Genomic DNA, 22,750 nt, shown 5'->3' on the forward strand with positions numbered 1-22,750 from the left:
TATAAAAGAAATCATAATGTACTCATATCTGGGGAATAAGCTGTAATTTTCTGCACGGGAAGTGTTTGAGTGCGTGCCTCTCGCAGAACTACTGCTTTTAGTAACTGCGTTTGACCTTTAGATTTCAGCTGAAATGAAACCACGAGGAAACCTCTCCTTTTCGCCCATACGTCCTCCTCTCTGCTGCGTGCCATTATGCTCACACTTTTCTTGCCCTCTCCGTGTTTTATAAACGTTGACATGTTTAGAAAGTGAAGTTTCACCGGTGACTAATTACACTGGGGAAACCAAAGGTGTACATTTGGATGTTGATACTATTCGTCGCTCAAGCATCTGCTGATCAGAAATGAAACGGAGAGCATTTCTGGCATGTCTCCAAGGCAGCATTAGCATCTTGTGAGAAGGCAGAGGAATATATTTTATTACCTGACATACTGCTGCTTTTAAGGGTCCACACATGTTGACATAGGGAGGTCGGCAGAAGGTCTGAAAGGCCAGATGTACCTTCGAGTTGATACGGAGCGCCTGATAACAAGATGACGGGATTAATTATTTCCCTCAATCTGCCAACAGTCTCTTATGCAGTCATGTACATACAGATGGAGCAAAATGTATTTATATAATATATCATCTCATGAATGCTTTGAAAATGGGTGGGGAAAGAGCATTTTTAATGTTTGTTTTAGCACAGAAAAAACGATATATGCTATATGACCATGACTGGGATAATTTTTTCTTATACATTTGCATTTTTCTCTGCCCTGCCTGTTTTTAAACAAACTTAGTGTTTTGTATAAAATCTCTCTCTAAAAAAAAGACTTAAATTGGTTGCTTTTGTGTTACTCAATCTTTTTTATTTATTTTTTCTTATTTCACATTTACCTGCATTGCAGTTTGTCCAAAATATAACAGAAATATTGCAGTTTGTCCAGAAAAAAACCCCAAATGAATCAATTAATTTGATTTTAATTATTTATTTATCGTTTTAATAAAACACTTTATCTGAACATTTTAGATGTTCAAAATAAAGCTGGAGATAAAACACAGCCATGACGTATTTCCCGTTTAAGAAGTACATTAGTATTGAAAAATGCATTATATCCATTTCTGTCAGTTCAAGAGGTTTTATAATAGATATTTTAGGGGGCCCATATATTCCAGCGGCTCTGAGTCCAACATAAAAGGGGATGAAAATGAGCATGGTGCTGAGTAGTGAGTGCATTTAAACCACAGGGTGTGGAAAGAATACACACTCTCAGTTTGATTTTCCCATACTCTGACCTTCCATAAGAAATTGATGAGGAATGAAATTGGTTCCAGTCTCGCAAAAAAAAAAAGCTCTGATTCACATCTGGACATCTGAGAGAGAGAGGGAGAGAGAGACACACTCACACACACTCAAAAATGGTTCCTTACTGTCAGATAATGCGAAAAACTGTCATACCAACAATCAAGGCCTATTCCGCATTCCTGCCAAATAACAGCATTTAATGACTGAAAGCTGTACCGCACTAAAACATTTGTGGAAAAAAACACACGATGCCATTCACATCTGCGTCACATGAAATGATGAGTACAGCACAGCAATAAAGTCTGAGCACAGGTGCAACGCCAGAAATAGGATTCGTTCTATTTGATTACAGTATGTATCACTGAGCAGGAGAGATGTCACTTCTAGACATATCATCCAGTGCCAGAGAAGCAAATGCATAAAGCCAATTTGACAAAGGGGTCAATATACAGCATCCAATAAAAAAGAAATCTACAAGATCTGCCAAGAGCTATAAACATCAAAATAATGGCCCCAGTGTTCAACAAATATATTCAATTGGCTCCTCTTTTCTTATTTGTTTCTTGGATCATTTTATATTTTTGCCATTTACAAAGTCGTAGAAGTCAAACGTGATGCATGGCGGTGAAAAGTATGCCGCGTCTGTACAACAGGCAATCACAAGAGATGATGTGGGACTCATTGATTGCACGCAAGTTGCATGATTATATTCGGCGCAAAGTGTTCCATTGCACTCATATCTCATTACCTTTCTTCCTGAACGGCGGCCATTTTGATTGGGTCCTTCTAGAGCAGAGAGAATAGTATTGAAACAAGAGAGTGCCATCAGCCTCCGGTTCCACAGGAAATGCACGGCAATCTGTGTAGCTTCACCAAAAAGGCCTCAAAACGTCCTTTGTTTGTAATCTGTTCTGTCACCAATATGTCTGCGGCATCATGTGTCTTTCCTCGGCTCCCTTCCCCCCTTTCTTATGATATCTGTTTATATTGGATCTGTACAATATGAATAATGTAGAGCAACCAATCTCATTACCATGCTCAGATATAGAATACAGATTATTGTATAACATTTGCATAAAATTATGGCTCTCGTTGAGGGAGAGGGAGCGTTTCTTTCACCATTTGATTTATTGGGTTCATTTATGGTGAGAAAGATTAGCTTTGAGTTACATAAAATTGGCTCGAATGTGAAATTTATGATACTTAAGTTGGAATTCAACACCTTAAAATCAGATTTTAATAGCTGGAAATTTTAGACACATTTCAGTCAGAATGACTTTTCAGGAAGACCTTTATCATCATTAGCGCTTTCAAAATGAAGTCGTTTCATAATTCCATGCATGCATAAACTTTGCACCTTCTTTTGCATAATACGCTCATTTACAAATCCTCACCGAAGATGTATTTTGCTCATATAACAAATGCAACATTTCATAGCTTTTATTATATTACGTGCAGTATGGAAACATACCGAATGCAATAGTTTGATGGGATCTGAAAGGCCTTCAGTTGTGTCTGTTTTTCAAACTGTAGCCGTGCATAAATCAATAGCATATCATGTTGATATTACAGCCCATAATTCTAGTTTTGGAGAAGCAGTGGCACACTGTCAAATATGGATGTTTGAGGAGTTTTTTTGTGAATGCAGTACAATATAATTAGCTAGAGTGGCCAAGTGCTTCGCTCAAGGGCACAGACTGGTCCTAACATAAAACATAAGGGTTTAACATCATCCCAGCTTCACAGCTTGTTTTCATCCCAGAACCTTTCAGAAGTCCGTCCCGGCCCAGCTCTAAGTGGCAAACACTTAAGATTAGAGGAACAGAAGTTCCTCATATATTTTAATAGAGAGTTGTTCAGAACTGCTTGGGGTTGGCAGGGAGCCCTGGTACCTTCCTCTTCAATAGCTGGTACTCTTATATAATAGTGTATGCCAGGAAAAGGAGTTTGTCAGGAGGAGGAGGAGGGGGGAGCTAGGGAGTGGGGGTTATATAGGTTTAGCCAGAACGTTTCCATTTTATCTGTGTACACAGTGGGATGATGAGGCCAGGCAGGGGGGCTCTGCAGAAATCCTGCTGACCTCTGGAGAGCTCAGAGAGCAGTGCACTGATACGAGCTGCTCTCAGACTGCAGGTGCTGAAAGCTATTACTCTCTTGATTACGGATGGGAATCTCAGGATTTAACGATTCTGGTTCCAATTTCGCTTAATGATTCCGGTTTCTTAATACCGTTGAGGAAGCGCCAGATAATTGATCCTAATTACATTGTCATTTCGTTTATACAAAACTTAAAGTGTATTCTTACCTACACTTGGTCATATGAACAAACAGTGCACAAATGGTTTAAGTCTTATAGGTACATAAACGGTAGTAACAGTTCTTGGTTTAGTTTTTGATGAGTCATTTTGAGTTTGTGATTCATTTGAGCGATTTTGACATTTATTAAATATAATTAATTTGGGCCACTTTGACATTCACCATTGTATTATTTTGCTTTATTATTATTCAATTCAGCTCAGCTAAAGCATAATTTAGCATACTTGTTTTGTAGATTCAGTAATGGTGCAGTCTCAATCAGCTCCCTAGTTCAGTAATCATAGTACACACTAAGAAGTCAGCCATTTTAAGGGCTGTCAAGTCCTTTACCAAGTCTTGGTTATATTCAGATATTGATTCCAGAGCTATGGAGCTGATTGAGATACACCAATTGAGTATTTTAGTACTGCGACCTGTCCAATAACAGAAGAACTACTAAAGTTCTGGCACTTAGTTCTGATATTTTTAAAGATTTAAACCAGTTCTGAATGAGATTCTCAACCTTGCATTAATCCTAAAAACAGCCCAATTAACACAATCTTATGGCAACTGATCCTTTGCAAAGACCTGCCCTCCTTCGTTACTGTCGCTATGTCTGACAACGCGCCGACAGACAAGACAGAGCAGGTTACTTTAGGTATGAAACAAAGTCTCAGCTTTCAAATTTTGTAATTTTTAAAAAGAAATTCAAACAATAAATACCATTTTGGGGCTTTAATGTGTTGTGACAGATTGCTGTAGCACCTCAGTTCAAGCAGCACGTGACCCAATCAACTTAGTTATAGCGCAAAATGAACACAAATGAACATCAGAAGGTATCTTGTTTCAACTGCAGAAAGATGTCAATATGACACCATTTTTCAAGTTCAAATCCACCACCGTTAATCTACTGTCCGGTCTTGTTTGTTTGTTGGACAAAAATGGCAGATTCAACGTTATGATTGGTCAGATCCCCTGTCAATCAAACTCCCTGCGAAGGGTCAATTCATAACTATGTTACATTTTGGCAAATTGGTGGTTAATTAGTATGAATTCATACAATCTCATTTGTATGTTTCCGTACAACCTGCTTACTCCAAATGTTTAAGTTTGGGTTGGGATGGACCTTCATCCTTCCTAATAATTGTATGTTTTTGTACAATTCACATAATATTAATTTGTGTGAAATCGACACCTCGTAAAATACCTACGTTTTCCCTTGTGATCGGGTTGGCCTAATTCACACACGCTAATTGATTTTGAAGCTAGTGTCTGATCAGAATCAAACACAGCTCTCTTAAACACCTCGTTCTGATCGACCGTCGACACCGAGACCCTCCAGTGACACTCATTAGAATAAATTAACAGAAAACCCCTTGTAAGATAAATACGGGCATTAGTGAATGAACACATCCCTGGCCACAGTTCATTCCCTGCACACACACTTTGGCCCGTAGGCCTCGTCGTTCTGAACCAGGGGAATCATTTAAGGATGAACAGTTTAATTACAGAGCTAATAAGTGTTGCCACAGACTTTCTAATATTATTCTGGGAGAACACTAGCATGTCATTACCCACCTCCCCCTGAGGAACACTTCCTATTAATCATAATGAGGAATTTGTTAGCATGTCATGTCAGTTGGGATCAATTTCTTTTACCTAAGCTTCCTATAAAGCTGCCAGACGTTCGGGGCGGAGTGTGGAAGGGATCGATTTACAGTCCCGCAGCCATTAGGCCCTGTTTTGTTTTTGTTGTTTTTGTTATTTGATAGCTCATTTGCATCAGCACGGCAGCTGCCAAATGCACATTGTAGTCGTTTGTTGACCTGCTTGCACAGATACTTTCTTGCTTTTCACACTAAAACTGTTGTTTATTTTAGGATGTAGCTGATGCCTGCGGCCTTGTAGTTAGACGATGGACTCTTGTGGCATTTTTTGCTAATAATGCAATAATTTGTGTAAGTAGCATATGGAGTGGAGCTGTCAGATTTTAGAAAAGCAATCTACACTGGCTGTGGTTTTATTGGTCATGTAATGGCACCTCAGGCTCTGAAAGAAAAGCTACAGTGACACAAAATGGCTCCCAGCTTGCCACAAGATTGAGAAACCCTAGTTCACACGAATCAAGGAAAACCTCAATCACAATCGGCCCGTACAGCTCGCGAAATGGAGTTTGCACATTTGCCGGGGTTTGCTCCGAAAGTGCGTTCGACGTGTAGGTGAGGGAGGGTGTTGGCCAACTGTTGCTGGATGGATTTGGTGTCAGTTTGATGGGTTTAGCTCTGAGGTTTCACTTTTTCAGCAAAGGCCGCCTCACACTTTCCACTGGCACATTCATATGCAAATAGTGTCTGATAGAGGGTAAGAGCTAAGCAGATAGAACAGCGCACGGACACCGAGAGACATGTAAAAGGTCACCGCAGTGAGAAACTAGAGAGAATCTTTATAAAAATGGATATGGTGTGAACGGCTGCATCTCGGACCTTCTGTTATAAATAACTGGCTGCCATGTAAGTGAGAGACAGTGGTATTGAGATGAGGAGTGAATTTTTATTAATCAGCATAACCAAGTGTAGAACCAGACACAAGCAGTTTTGTGGTGTTGTATTTACTGTCAAAGCTTATTGTTTTCTTGTTCTAATGCTGCGACATATTGGTTCTGTTCTAAAACCTAGTGAGCTCCCTACTTAGGCAGCATTTCAAGACGCCATTGGAACGCTATACTGACATGAAGATTAATCTAAAAATAAAGTTTCATCTTTTTAGGCCCAAATCTAAGGAAGCACTGAGAATGCAATTCCATAATGCATTGCAAAAAAAACAAAAAAACAATTAAAATAATTCATCGTTTATGCAATACCAAAAGTACCTATACCTGTATTTTACTGTATTTGATGCTTTTTAGAGTAATGAGAATAGGGACATACTGAAATCTCAAAAACACGAACTGTCCCATAAATGTTATTTTTTTATGCTCAAAAAGCATATTTCAGGTTGGTCCTGCCAGTATGCATATGCAGTCCAAAGCACAAGTCTCAGGACAGTGACTCTTTCTATGGGATTTCAACTGGCATTTGGCTCTTTAATTTAGAAGGCGGGACTTCCTCAGTCTAAAACCAATAACTGCAGCATAGCTGAAAGATTATATGCTTTTTCAACATTTTTCAACATTTTCTCCTTGTTATGATTAGAGGCTTATGACTAGGTTGTAGTGGTTTCAGAAAACAGCACATTTTATAGTTTAAGAATAGCCACATCTTAGATCAGCCTGATCACATTAATCACCATCAATAAGCTAGCATGAAATTAACTGTCATCCGTGTGCAAAAACCAATCAGATCGGCCCATCAACTCGCACACTTAAAAGGTCGCAATGTGATAGGCTTTCATTAGGATTATTGCCATTTCATTTCCATAGAATTATCTCGAGCAGGCATAATGAAATGAGATGTGCTACTCGGATGAACAGAAATACAAACATTCAGCCAGTGACAGGCATCAGCCACGAGTTTCCTCTCTCACTCGGTCTCTTCTCCTTCGTGACACCCTCTCTCATTCTTTCGTAGCACTCAAATAAGTGTCATGGATGTGTGTTAATGACAACCCTGTCAAGGACCGATTGCTGAGAAAGCCATTCCCTCACAGCCAACTTACAACATATCTGATTTCTGCTTTTGATATTAATCAGTCATTTTTCATGGGTTTTTAAGGAAGTGGAGCAGATGTAAATTGGCGGGTATTTGTCAGGCAGGCGTATCAGCAGAATCTGTGTCTGTGTGTTGCTTAGTGGACTGTAGCTGGCAGCCAGTGTGTGCTGCTGTAATTTCCCAGGTGTGCTGCACAGCTGGGTCACAGGCTCATTCTCCTTCATCACACAGTTAACCTGCACTGACTCAGCTGAAGCTGTTTTGAGCATCTTCAGCAGGTGAATGCACAAGCTGCAGGTTTACTGTAAAAGACACACTGGCTCTGATCTGAATTTTGACCCATACAATGTATTGTTGGCTTTTGCATTCAAATATACCCGTGCTACTTATGGCTGGTTTTGTGGTCCAGGGTCACATATTAGTATTTAAAGTACTAAAATATACCATTTAGGGGTAAATAAGGTACAGACATTTAGCTTTTGTAGCTTAATGTACCGCCCCAGTGACAGTTTTGTACCTTTTTTCTGAGAGTCTAAAAAATTGTATGTAATTGTCAGCCAATACTGTGAGCACAGTGTGTACATTTCTTACTGATAGAATGGTCCGTTGATGGTAAAATCTGTTAAATTAACAGGTTTTTGTGCGTTTCTATCTGGAGTGAGACACCTGGGCCTGTCCTACAGTCTCAGGTCTATCCTTGTGTGGGCTTGTCAAACTCACACGACTCCCTCTGTTTTATTCCACAGCGCACATGAAAGCATTCATTCATCCCCCTCAACCAGCAACTTTAATTACCAGTGTACTAATTACATCAAATCACTGACATCTCCATCTGATACGGCAGGGGGCTCTGATCTGATTGATTTCTGTTTATCATGTAGGTCGAGTAGATGGATTAACAGTTCTTGTTTCATAAATGTACCGTATTAAAACTCAAGAAGAACTTTAAAGTCAACGTGAAATACCATGAGCAAGCAACCCATTTTACTTCTGGATATTCAATGAGAAAAAATTAATTTACTTGCAGGTTACATGCCACAATAGAGCCAGATTGCTGGAAGGAAAAAAGGCAAGTTGTTTCAGAAGTGGAGCACTTTGTTAAATTTATATTTAATATGTAAAATATGTACAGTAAATATATTTAATTATATATTATTAATTATATTATATTATAATATTGTTATTTTGATATTTTTAAGTTTTACTAAATAAAGTAAGTACTAAACAAATGTGATATTTAAAAAATAAATAGGAAGATTAATGAATCAAGTAAATATTCTTATTCTTATATTCCATTTTTATTCCACGTAGACTGCAAAGGTGAAGCATGTAGGTATTTTCTGTGCCAGCAGCAGCATCAGAATTACAAAAATAATGAGTCTTTTTGGTGCTGCTAGTGGTATAGAAAATGACACACTTAATTTTACCCTGATTGTGGTTAGCCAATGATAAAATCTTTCGTTCTCTGAAAAAAGGTACAAAACTGCCACTGTGGTAATACACTTTCAAAAGGTACTAATATGTACACTTTAAAAGTACATTTTAGTACATTAAAAGTACATATGTGACCCTGGACCACAAAACCAGTCGTAAGGGTCAATTTTTTGAATTTTTATACATCAATTGAAAGCTGAATAAATAAGCTTTCCATTGATGTATCGGCAACCCTCTACATTGCGAGTAAATCACTCGCATATGCGACTAAATCTTCACTCTGGGCGACTAAATGATGTCTAATATTAGCCAATTGCTAATTGCAATAGCCTAATATTCTCAGATTTTACTCGCCAGTGTGTGAGTTGGAGGCTAAGTATAAGTTTAGCTCAGATATATTTTCACTTGCCGAACACTTTGACTGAGCGCTTCAGAGTTTCACTCTCCATCAAGCGATCTGTGATATTTTTCTAATGCTAATGCGCAAACGGCAATCTCATTGGCTGGCGCTCGCCTATTATCGTCCCTGTTTTGATTTCAGCAAATCAGTTTGAGCGAACGCACACAACCTGATTAATATTCATGAATCCAGTAGCTCATTAATCCTTGGTGCGTTTTATATTGTTCTTATTAGTAGAATTCGTATCATTATTATCTTATCAGTATTTTTGTTAGTTTTCCCCCCAATTTTTTTTTTTTTTACAGAAACACTGAATGACCAAAAAAGCACCACCACCAGTCCAAAGTTCAGTTAAAATGAATAATATGCATTCATACATGGTTATCGAGTTTTAATTCTAATGACTAAATTTCTATCATTAAATAATATTGATTATCATATTATAATGCTTGACTGACTGATGTTAAGAGTGTACTTTCAGATATTTATAAAACTGTGCCATTTTACAAACAAACATATATATATTTAAATAAACTAAAAAATGTACTAGCCAATGGTGATTCTATTGCCAAGGTGTTCGTAGAGGGCTGGTATGGTTTGTTAGAATATTTGGCCGAGATACAACTATTTGAAAATCTGGAATCTGAGGGTGCAAAAAAATCAAAATATTGAGAAAATCGCCTTTAAAGTTGTCCAAATGAAGTTATGATATATTTATGGTAGGGAATTTACAAAATATCTTCATGAAACATCATCTTTACTTAATATCCTAATGATTTTTGGCATTAAAGAAAAATCGATAATTTTGACCCATACAATGTATTGTTGGCTTTTGCATTCAAATATACCCGTGCTACTTATGGCTGGTTTTGTGGTCCAGGGTCACATATTAGTATTTAAAGTACTAAAATATACCATTTAGGGGTAAATAAGGTACAGACATTTAGCTTTTGTAGCTTAATGTACCGCCCCAGTGACAGTTTTGTACCTTTTTTCTGAGAGTCTAAAAAATTGTATGTAATTGTCAGCCAATACTGTGAGCACAGTGTGTACATTTCTTACTGATAGAATGGTCCGTTGATGGTAAAATCTGTTAAATTAACAGGTTTTTGTGCGTTTCTATCTGGAGTGAGACACCTGGGCCTGTCCTACAGTCTCAGGTCTATCCTTGTGTGGGCTTGTCAAACTCACACGACTCCCTCTGTTTTATTCCACAGCGCACATGAAAGCATTCATTCATCCCCCTCAACCAGCAACTTTAATTACCAGTGTACTAATTACATCAAATCACTGACATCTCCATCTGATACGGCAGGGACTTCAAAGACTAATTGTCTCTGAGCCCTGCGTTTTGGGAAGAAAGCACTGCACAGAAATACCAACCGCATGTTCTGCGTATCTGTCTCATTCTGTGGCCCGTATTGTGTGTCAAGTGAACATTTCTGACTGTTTATTTATTGTTTTTTCTCCTCTCTCTGTCTGTTTGCAGTACGACAGTGAAAACATGTTCATGAGTATGCCAGAGCCCAGCCAGGACTTTGTGCCAGGGAACCAGGTGGGTTAATTACTGCTCACTCCTTTTGTTTTAAGTCGTAATTAAACAAATTTAAGCCGGCGTATCGCAAATTAGAGCCGCTATCAGTCGCCACCATAATCAGGGGCTATTATAACATGTAAACAAAGCATTTAAAGCTTTGTCTCAGCTTAATGAAATGAAGCTTTAATGCATATTGTTGCAGGCTTTCATTTCCTCCATTTACACTTTCATTAAAAACTACACACAGTACGGACTGCAAACAAGGCCACGGGTCTATAAAAGGCAGACTGCAGCATTTGCTCCTCTAGTTACAGCCGTTACTCACCGAGGGAAGTTTATTTCAGAATACTTGTGCTTGATCGAACAACAAAGATAAAAGGCTGTTTCATCAGTGACTCAAGCTAGATAGTTCAGCACATCTTGCTATAAAAAGCACAGCTTGATTAAATTTTTAAACTAAAGCATGCAGTTCGGTGCATTAAGGTCAAGGGTGAACATGCCTGCTTGAGGAGAGCAGGTTGTCTTAGGGGACCTTTTACACATTTGGCTAATGAATTAAGGCTACAGGTTAATTAGCGGCCCACAGGACACCTGCCACATTCTGCTGTATGGAAATGAATGTGACAGGCGGCCTGATGCACCGTAGACAGACTGATCATGTGTGCATGTGCAAAAATTGTAACTAGGATTTTTTTCCCGCAGTATTTTTCCCTGCTAGTTTTATCAGCCTGCAGCAGGCTATATGTGATGTTGCTGCTCTATTAAAACATTTCCTTCCTGCTTTTGTCATGAGCTGTTTGGGTTTGGCCTTTTTTTATAGACGCATTGATCTGAACTATGTGCTTGCATTCCATGAAATTTAAGCAAGCTACATTTTGACATTTCAAACTTCGAACGCTATACACAATGGGATGCTGAAGTATTACTCAAGGTTAAAAACAACTTTTCTGCAAAGTGCCTTGACGCAGTAAACACAATGAAAGCGCCGAATTCAATCTGTTTGTGGATCACAGAGTTTGGCCTTTAATGTAAGACATGTAGAGTGTAATGTGCAATAGCTCCCGCTCTAAAGCAGCCCCCTCCCTCCCCATCTCACTTATGTTTTTCTTATTTCAAGTAAAAAAAAGTGTTATGAATAATTATTCCATTTGCAAAAGTAAATTTAATAATGAAACACGGTTTAAGAAAAAACTGTCCATATGGTTTGGCAGCCTGCTCAAAACATCTCCTGTCTTTTGGGTTGACATAAGTAACGTTTAACAGGTCTCCGTTCTGCTGAAACTTGTGAAGGTGCAATTCACACCTTTCGCACGCATGTCGAAAATTGTATATTTAAACTTAATCATGAACACATTAGCTTGCGGTTTCACAAAGTTGGAGCTCTTTGTGCACTGACAGAAGAATCTTTAAGTTTGTTAGAGAAAGACCTGGTCAAAAATGGGTCATATTTGTCAATCAATTGACTAATGAGGTCAAACTAAATATAATATAATATAATGTAATGTAATATAATATGATATAAAATAATATAAGCAACAGCAACAATGTTGTTGTTATTATTATTATTATTATTATAAATATAATTTGACATTACAACTAGCCAGTCAGAGTATTTACTGATATAATATAATATAATATAATATGAGGAACTATTCAGTCTAACCTAATCTAATCTAATTTAATCAAATATGTCAGCTGACTTTTAATTATTGACCAATCAATATTTTATATGTATTTGTAAACAGCTGACTGTAACAAAAGGCTGTCACTTGCCATTTACTGGCTAGACACAGTTATAAATGCTCATGCCTAATTATGATGTCATGTTTAAGTCACATGATTCGTTCTGGGTTATGTGCTTGAAATACATATAAACACAATATATATATATACATAATCTTATGCGAGTATGCATAAGCTTAAAGCTCTTCAATAAGCATTCACAGTGTATTGTGATATAGAGAAGTTGTGAGAATTACAGTCTAACCTGTAGGCTATAGAGAGTAAGCCCAATGGTGTTATGGCTCTCAATAGCAAGAGGAAAAATAAATAAATGATATTTGACTCATGTATTATTCAGCGGACTGTAGCAAATGCATTCAGGAGAATGTAAAGGAAAGTGCACTAAATTACAGGTCACTTGTTTGTTTCATAGAGTTTATACCTCTTTAAACAGGAAAAGCTGCATAGGGTCCTATTGTGCCACCTATTACATAGCTTGAAATTGATTTACAATGTGCATTGTCTGCATTGTCACTGTGTTTAAGGTGCTCACGCTGCATGTTTGCTGCAGCTTTAATGTCGGTGGAGATGAAAGATGCATTGAGAATCTAAAGCAGCACAGAGCCCACAAAAAAAAGGATTGAAGAGTGATGAAAGTTGAATGGAGTCTTGCATGTGCTATCGTTTCTTGTTACCCTGCTGTGTCGGTTGACCCCTTGGCCTTGCATCCCACTGTAGTTCCGCGTGCCTGCCAGTCCCAGCCAGACGCAGCACAGCAACAAACAGGCCGGCGGCCACTGGAAAAGAGACACCCCTACACACACGGACGGCCACCGTCTGACATGGGTAAATAACCCCACACCAACGCCGAGCAGACGTCCATCAGTGCAAAATAACAGCAACCTACATTATTTGTGTTACATGCTGTGTGTGTCTCATCCATATGGACCCTTTTTACATTTATACTATTTTTACATTAACACCATTTTGCCTAAATCATTTTAAATGTACAAGGTATATATAACATTATAACATTATAATGTACACAATTAAAAAATAGATAATCATTGTAAGATTTTAAGGTTTAAAGATGGGCCTACAGTACATTTAACAGTGTTATCAAATTTTTAAAACTGTGTTTTTATAGATTAACTTTAAGTGAGTGTTAGATGACGGCAAAGTTAATCGAAATGTAAACACAGAGCCTTAATAAAAAAATAATATATTTAAAATAAAGTATAGTTCAAATCTATTAAAATATTTACGCTCGAGACTTACCGATATAACAAATTATAATTAAACTTTATTTGGATTACGACTTCGGCACAATGGACATTTTTTTATATTAAGCTTAAAATGTGTTTTAATGTCACTATTGATGAGGATTGTATAATCTTTGAATTATATCGGTCTTTAAATGCAAGATATCTAAAGTATACTTGCAATAGTTCCACTTTAGCACAATCAAATACTTCAGTATATGTTTAGTTGGACGTCAGCATTATTTCTGCACAATTAAATTGCATTAAGCACAAAATTAGTTGTTCCCATTTAGCAGACTTTAAGTATACCAGTTCAGTTTACTAAAAGTACAATTGCAGGGTATTTTTATTAAGTACATAATATTTCAATGTATTTGTAGAATATTTAGCTTGAGATAATGTATTTCAAATTTTAGTAAATATATTTTTTCAATAGGGAGGACATGAAGAGCACAAGTAAATATCAGTTATCAACCTATGATGGATGAATTAAAAAACCCTATATGACAACATAGCAAATGTTACTGCAAATTTCCCTTTTGCTTTAAATGCAAAATAAATAATTATTTAAAAAACTAAGTTACTTGACTTTCTAAAAGATTTAATAAAGATAAAAATGTATATTAAAAGATTAATAGAGAGATAGATTACAACAATTTACTTTCATTTGATGTATTGGAAACAGTATGTGACGATACCATAGTATACCATAGCATATTAGCATATCAACATTACACAACATGAATATGAAACAAACTAGCTAGCCAGCTAACTAAAAGAAGAGAAGTCCCTTGTACATGAATATATCCATCTATTTTACAATGAAAATATTATCAGTAATTTTAGTTAATTCTAATTTAGAGAATGTTGTGTAGCGAACTCCTTTGCAGCAGTACTAACTACTTAGCTAGATTTTTTTTTTAAATTCCAAGGTAATATAACAAGGGCACTTATATGAAGCATACATTCAATTATGTACATTAAAAAAGAGAAAAAAATAGCTAACCAGCTAGTAAAAAAAAGTGAAAAATACATCAAAGTCTGTAAAAAGGGTCCATTTTACTGTATACAGTCTTTAGACGATGTTTGTCCCTGCATCCTGCACTCCATTGTTGTGCAGATCACACTTTTATTTGCCACTGAGCTCCACATTGATTTCACATGTATGAATAGGATTGCTGTAATCTTCGAGCTGCTTTGAGTCTAGCACTACTTTTATGTTTCCCTTTGAATCTTAAAACTCTCTTTGTACATATTACTTCCTCTTGCTTATGAGATGCAGTCTCTATTTTCTGCTGTTTTCGTGCTTCCTCGCATCTCTCTCTCTCTCTCTCTTTCTTTCTCGACTTCACTCTTTCCCTCTTTTGGGAACAGGTAATTACTTTTATTGGCAACAACAGTTGAATTCACCTTGACCTCAGTGTGTGGTACATAGCCACAAAGCTTTCTCCTGCTTTTAAACACACATTAACTGAATTAGAGAGAAGTGTACCCCTGTGCCTATTTTAAACTTCACACTCAGGAAGCTAAAACTGAAGCTGAAAAGCGTCCGCAGCCTCAGCGCTAAAGGCAAAACATGTACTGCAATAGTGTCTTTTAATCTGCGCTATAATACAAACCAAAGGCAACCTGGAGAGCGGCCAAGGCCAAGTGTTAGGATCATTGCTATTTTATGACTGGTTAGAGAAGTACTTTTGATTTGATCTGATAGTTTTTAGGTTGATTTTAAAAATCTAAAAGCTGCCGTGGTCTGTGTATGGACGACACTGTTACTTTCATAAGCCAGTCCTCAGAGTGATTGATGAGATCAATGATGTTGAGTGTACCGTTACAGATGTAATTTATGTGCAGAGATACTGAAACTAGAGGTGGCTCTTCAGATGGTTGCAGATGAAAGAGCAAAGCATCATGGACGGTATTTTTTAAATTGGGATTTTGGAGGTGGGGGAACCGTAAGATTTTGTAATGAACTTGAATGAGCTGTTTTTCTCTTACTAAATGGTGCCAAAATGTGTGTAGTGTATCAGGCCAAAACTAGATTGGATTAAACATACAAAATAGAATGGATAGACAAATAAACTGTTTAACTCTTTTTCTTTTTTTATTTCAAATGCAATGAAACACCATTCAGGCCCAGTTTTACTCTTGAGTACTTGATAGATCTGAAAAAGAACATGTAAATATTAGGCTATAAGCGACTAATTGTCATTAATAAGCCAGTTTTTGTATTGACACATAACTAAGTCTCAAATAAATAAATAAAACACAAAAAATGGAAAAATATCCCAAAAAAGATATAGTTCATCGTGCCATAGTGGGGGCAAAACATGGGGTAAGTTGTCACAATGGATTGTGTTGCTGTTTCAAATTATGACACATTTGAAACAGCGAAAATGTAGAAGGTAACATTCAAATATCTAAAACAAAAAAATTTTGAAGAATTTTTATGTATGTATGTATGTATGCATGAAAGGGACAATGTACATTAATCAACATTCATGAATGTAAATGTACCCAAGTTAGCCTGAAGGCTTATTTTCATTGGTAGTCACTTTGCCAGATGTAATTAGAAATAAAATAATTAATAAAAAAAAAATTATAATTATTTTAAAATAATTTTAATTATGTGACAACTTGCCCCAACATAGTATTAATGGAAAATTCCCTTGGCCTAAGAACACAGTAAAAATTTAATATGAAAATCTTCAGTATATAGTTAAATCTTGTCAGAATGCTTGACAGTGGTTTTATTGTGTTTACATCTTTACTCTCAGCTTGGAGGACAGAATTTACAGAAATTATTTGAATGTAAGGGAAATTTAACTGAGCTGGTGATGAGAGGGACTTTTTATAAAGGAAACAGGCATGTGTTAAAATGACATTTAAAAACTGCCGTTAATCTCTTGGTTGAAATCTGCCTGACTTTTCACCTTCAAAACATTCCCACTGACTGACAACACTTTTGAAAGCCTCGTAGCTGCTTGAAGTGACAAAATGTGATACTGTTATCCATCTGAGCATCTCTGGATGTGGAGATCTGTTCCTCTCTAAAAGACATAACAATAATAACAGCCTACAAAAAAAAAAAAGACTGAATCAATGAGATGTTAAAATACACAGAGCATTCATCAGCCAGTACTGTCTGTCTGCACACAGGTTCTCTCCTATCTTACCATCTCCTCTCATTCCTCCTTCTTCCAACCCAAACCATGTGTTTCTTGGCCATTAAATAAAAGCCACATTTATTAACCCAAAATGGCGGAGTGCTGAGCGCATGTCAGCCCACAAGCACTCTGTATCAATGTTTATTTATTTTAATGCGGCAGCAAGATGAAGTAGCATGTGCCAGCGATGCTAGATAAAGCCGACTACAGGCATACACTCACCGAACACTAAAAATATACACACTTCTCATATTTCTGGACTATGCTCAAAGACACTACTTGTGAAAGTGCCCGCTTTGACTCACAGAGCGAGCAATGTTCGCCGAACAACTGTTGGTTTTTGTTTAAACCTGATAAGACTGATGTTTAACAACACATTTGCTCGGTTGAAACTGTCTGATCTGTGTCATAGAAGATGCAAAGCAGCATACAGGAAGTGTATCTGCTATTATTACTATACTAACTATAAGAGCAGCACAGATACAATGTGTTATTTGTTTATTTCTTGCACAGAAACGTATTTGCCCACCGTGATGGTTTGACATGTATATAGTCTCTGATGAGGGGGGTTGTCAGATTGCTGTGTGGGTTTATATAGAGGTGCTCGTATCTATCCCCCACCCCCCTCCCCCCAGATGTTGCAGAGCTCTTGTGGGACCAGGAGAAAGCTGTGCATTTTAAACATGCATAAAATGCACCTTGTGCTCTCTCCTGGGACTGAAGAGGCCTGTTCTTACATGTGTTTTTATTTTTTGTGTATTTCAGATACAGAAAAAAAAAAAGTTCTCTTGAGACAAACCCATGTTCATATACACCATATTTATCAAATATTTCAACAGACCTTAAATACTATTTCTAGCATTGTTTATCTCATAATATGCATTATTCAAATATTCATGAATTGCATATTCATGCATGCATGAGCCTTAAGCTGCTCAAAGGCATAGATGCAGCGTGCCGGACAGGGAGTGGTCACTTGTGGGCCGCGCCAGTATACTTTGATCCCGTTCGGTTTATAAGACGCGCCGGGTGTGATGCGACGGCTCAGGTCAGCCGAGGCTTCACACGCCCTCGTGTCCCCTCCATTAGGCAAAGTAAAAACCTCCTTCAGAATGCTTGACCTTGATGCTAGCACAAGACAGACAAGCCCTTCTGCAGTTATCCAGAAGCTCTCAACAGTAATCGGCAGCTCAGCGGGTCCGAGGTTGTTTTGGGGGCCTGGCCAAAGAATGTTGCATTCAAATGATCACCGCCCCTGGGTCCCAGAGGTATTCATTACAGGCTGAAATGCTTTCGTTGCCTCTCTTACACAATCCCAGCCTAGATTGCAAATGAAAAGCCGGCTGAAAAAAAATAGGGTACCTTATTAAGTTTAACTACTGTAGCATTTAACCTGACATCTTCATTATTCAAAATTACGTTATGAAAAAGCCGCCTCATCTGCGGGTGCAGGTTACCGTTTTTACGCTTCCTTTTGCTGGCAATTTAATTGGTGGAAGGGCATGCCAACATGTTGGAGCGCTCATTGTGCCGCATGGAGCTCTGGGTAATGATCCACAGCCAATCCTCTGGAGTGATCATTTAAATAGAGTAGGTTTATTTCTGAAAGTCAATTTCTGCAAAGGCAAATACCTTAAAGTGTTGTCTAGAAAAAAAACGTTTTGAAGAGTTGCACTGCTAATGCTTAAAAAAAAAGCACATCTCGTTTAACACGCATTGACATTTTTGCCCCAGTGCTGAATATTGTCACACACTATGGGGTAAATTGTCACAACGAAAATGCCATTTCACCGTCAATTATAGGCTTTCAGCAAAATTTGAACAGTGAAACAATTATGAAGCACAAAACAATGCCTCGATTCAGCAGTTGTAATTGTAATATAATTGTAAAAAATTACGTGTTTTAAATGCATTTGACTTGCCCTACATGCAGTTTTAGAATATAAAATCTCAATAAATGTATTATTAATAATAGAAATAATTAAAAATGTATTATTATTAAGATAATTAATAATAAAAAATAATACATTTATTTGTCTGTATGTACGTTTTATTTTCTTCATCATTTATCATGGTTAAAAATGTATTTTATTACTAGTTATTAAAAGATGATTATTAAATATTGAAAAAGGTTCATACAAAACCACAGCTAGAGATCAAAACACATTTGATTTAAAACTTTAGAGTTACTGAGAGACATCTTCCCCATGTGACAACTAGCCTGAGTTTCACTCATTCGTCTAAATTGTATTTCTATCAGAAAGCATCTCCTAAATTTGTTTGAATGCATTTTGTGGCATAATGATGGGGCGTATCTCTTATCTCGAAATGCACGTTTTCTCATCCACCTCATATCTCAGCATGTGTGCACTTCTTTCATAATGACGAGCTGATTTCAAGCCTGTCAAGATGGAAGTCTTATAAACAATCTACATCTCCATTGTGAGGCTGCAGTAATTTAATGCGTAATTTCTGCTGGTGAAGCATTTCTGCCACTCACTCACTACACTATGTTCAAAACACAAGAGCTCTCCTCATATCTTTCCACACTCTCTCTCTCTCTCTCTCTCTCTCTCTCATTTTTAAGTTATTGTCAGTGTAAACCCCATCAGATACATGACTATTCCCCCAGTTTATTCCTCTCTCCCCCTCCGCTGTGAAGCTTTGATTGACTGCTGACTGTGAAGTCGCCCATAGACAATGATTCCATACAGCCATCATGACCATCATCAGTAATTGATAGTAGATTTAAATGACTCTCCTGCTCATTTGCCATTCATCTCCCACCAGTCCCATTACCCTTGTGCTATTTGACAGGCAATCACCTCCCTGAGAGATTTGTTGTCCAGTCGAAATGATGTCACATGAAATGGGCAAGGACTTGCGCGTGATGGATCTCAAAACTTGTCGTTTTTTTTCCCCTTCCCCTCCTTTGCGTGCAATGCGAATGAGGGTTGTTGGGAAACTATGTGTCATCCAGAGTCCTGATTTACAGAGAAATTGTAGTTTTTTTCTTCGATGTTTCGTTTATTGTCAAATGAAAAGCTAGGCTTTTAGAGGAAAACCGCACACCTAAATTATGTTAAAATTACACATAGCGATCTGAATGTAACTGGATTATGAATAGTAAACACTGAACTGAATGTACAGATATTGTGTGGGTAATTTCCCACAGCCCTGACTCTGTATATAAAAAGTTCATTTACTTCATTTCATATTATGTGATTCAGATCAGAACTTTCTGACCCTGGAGGTTTTTATTTAGTTTCATAAGATGATGCAAAAATATTTTGATTACCAATGGCATGACTCCAGTTTAAACATTTCTTTTTTTAATATGTATAATTTTAGAGTCTGACTCATAGCACATATATCCCTTCAGAAAATGTATTTATTCAGATTAGCTGGAACGTTTTTGCAGTTTCTAGAAGATCAGATCAGATGACACCATGTTTTGATATGTTTGTATCCACAGCCTCATCTAAAGTCTTCTCTTTTTCACGACGAAAACACACAGATGTAGGAAATGTTTGCAATGCTCTTAATTTTCGTGCATTTCACTTTTTTTCAGAGCCACACACCACACCACAGCACAGGGTTATTTATTTCCTGTGTTCTCTTTCTTGGCTGCCTGTTTACGCATCTCAGTGTCACAAAAAAAGGAAAGTGCAAAAAAAGAAAGACAGGATACTAAGAAACATCACGTATATAAGCGTTAGAAGAACACACAAACATAATTGCACCTCAAAACGGCCATCGGTTCCTGCTCTTATTTATTTGTCTAACTCTCACCTGAATATAATAATTTCCTTTTCTTCGACAAGAAGTACATTACTTGCATGTATCAACAGCAATGTAAGCCTTGTTTTGTTTTATGTGATTTATTTTTTTTATTTGGCAGTAAAATCATTCCTCTAAGGGCCTTACTGTATGAATTATGCCAGCATATTTCCCGCAAACAAACGCAGACATCTGTGAGGCTCAACACAATCAAATATGCAAATGAGCACGATACATTGGCTTTTAGAGGCAGAAGTAGGAAGCTCATTAAAACGATTATTGCAATCCTTAAAAGTAACAGTTGGACCGTTATTTGAGTTGAGTTTGAATTTGGAACCAATTTCATACCTAATTGCCTGTAGTTGGCTGTCTGACAGGTTCATTTAGTTTGCTGCAAATAAAAGCTATGTATTAGAGATAATAAAGCAGCAGAAAAGAGGAGCCTCTTTGAAGGTAAAAAAGAGAGGGAGTGTTCGAGTCGAATCAGAGGCTGAGGCGCATTTGCGCTTAGCGTTTCGTGAAGCGTTCGGCACGACGTGCACAGATAATAAACTCTCTGCCTTCTGATAACTGTATATATTTTTCTACAGTAGTTTACTCCAAGGGAGTGTTTACAGAATAATTTATGATTTTGCTTGGATTTGTACAGCCTTTCATCTCCTTATCTGCTTTACATCTTTTTCATCACAGTCTAAACTGACAGGGGCTGGAGGAGGCAGAGCGCAGGACGGCCTGTTTTAAAGCAGCCAAAGCAAACTTCACAGCCAAGTCACTGTTCAGCCTCATAAAAGCAGCCTTTTGTTATAGTCTAATGAGATTGATTGACCATTTGCATATAATTTTACTTCCTCAAAGGCTCAAATAGTAGGAATGAATCACTGTAATGTGCAGCGCACTTTGATGTACTTTATTAAGCATTTCATTTGCTGTGTATATAGTTGTGATTAGTCTTTTTTCTGTTATTGATTGATACAGCGTGAATCATCGCCATTGCTGGATCGCTTCGGTGGCAGAATATAGAACATCAAAGAATGTTGGTTTTCAACAAGATTTTTCTGGTCGTGCCGTAACCCATTTCATTCTCTTATTTATAAGTATCAAATGGACAGTCTGTCCTTGTACTAGCCTACGGTTCACCCCCCATTGTGCAGTATTTCAGACTAACTGTTTGGAAAGCCATTTCATGCTGCCTTTGGAGACACTCTGACAAGAATGCTCATTGCATTTCACCATCTATTCACTCGCTGTTCATTTTAAAGTTGAAATGTGCTTTTTTTTCTGATGTGATACCATTTGTATTAGATTCTATTGTATTTACCTCTGAATAAATGATAATAGATGAGAAAAATGCATCGTATTCATCATCACTAATGGCTAGTCAGTCATAAATGAATCATCTTTTGAAAAACGGTGGTTTTGTCATGCAGCCACACTTATGTAATCTGTGTTCTGACTGGTCACGTAACCTCTCTGTCTCTGTTCTTCCCAGCAGTCCTACCCAGTGCCCAGTCTTGGGGACGAAGACTATAACATCCCGCCCATCACACCCCCCACCCTCCCCGAACACATGCTGGCACACTTGCCCGAGTCTGAGTCCGGAACGTACCATCACCTGTGCCCCCCTGTCTCCCAGAACGGACTGCACCCCTTTCACCTGCAAGGAATGGACCTGCCGGGCATGTCGGTCCCCAACATGTTGGGTCAAGACGGTGGCCTGCTCACCAACTCCCTCTCAGTGGTGAGTACTGGCGCTGAGGCTGATGGAAGCCCGTTTCCAACTACTCTAATTATGGGATAAAGTTTAAAATAAGTGTGAGATATAAAGTCACAATTATGAGAAATAAAGTTGCAATTGTGCGAGTTAAAAATCATATTGTGACATATAGTCGCTTTATCAGAGGCGGACAGTAACTAAGTACATTAACTTGAGTATTGTACTTAAGTACACTTTTTGATTATCGGTACTTTACTTGAGTATTATTTTTTCTGGGAACTCATGACTTTAACTTCACTACTTTTGAAAGACAAATATTGTACTTTTCACTCCACTACATTTCTATCAAGGTCCTCGAAGTAGAAAGTCATTACTATGTAGCAGCTTTGAAAGTCAGTGGGTGATTTTTTTCTTCTCTAAAACGTGACACTTTTTTTCCAGACAGTTTATCAGTAATCACTCTTGGGGCTACATGAAGTGATTTCCCAGCATTTTTTGAACACT

General features: G+C 37.5%; 1 protein-coding gene across 4 annotated transcripts in view; it reads left to right on the forward strand.

Moving 5' to 3' along the window:
- The window catches only part of LOC107585594 (thymocyte selection-associated high mobility group box protein TOX-like), a 58,558-nt gene that overhangs the window by 15,999 nt on the left and 19,809 nt on the right, over positions 1-22,750 (forward strand). The window contains exons 2-4 of one of the 4 annotated variants that reach the window (XM_016272684.1): positions 10,557-10,622; positions 13,065-13,172; positions 22,022-22,270. In XM_016272684.1, coding sequence (XP_016128170.1) covers positions 10,557-10,622; positions 13,065-13,172; positions 22,022-22,270 — 423 coding nt within the window. The remainder of the gene's footprint in view (positions 1-10,556; positions 10,623-13,064; positions 13,173-22,021; positions 22,271-22,750) is intronic. The other 3 variants (XM_016272691.1, XM_016272698.1, XM_016272705.1) reach the window with 3 other exon arrangements.

This window comes from Sinocyclocheilus grahami, unplaced genomic scaffold (genome assembly GCF_001515645.1).
Source record: "Sinocyclocheilus grahami isolate Dianchi unplaced genomic scaffold, SAMN03320097.WGS_v1.1 scaffold5.1, whole genome shotgun sequence".
Lineage (NCBI taxonomy): Eukaryota > Metazoa > Chordata > Actinopteri > Cypriniformes > Cyprinidae > Sinocyclocheilus > Sinocyclocheilus grahami.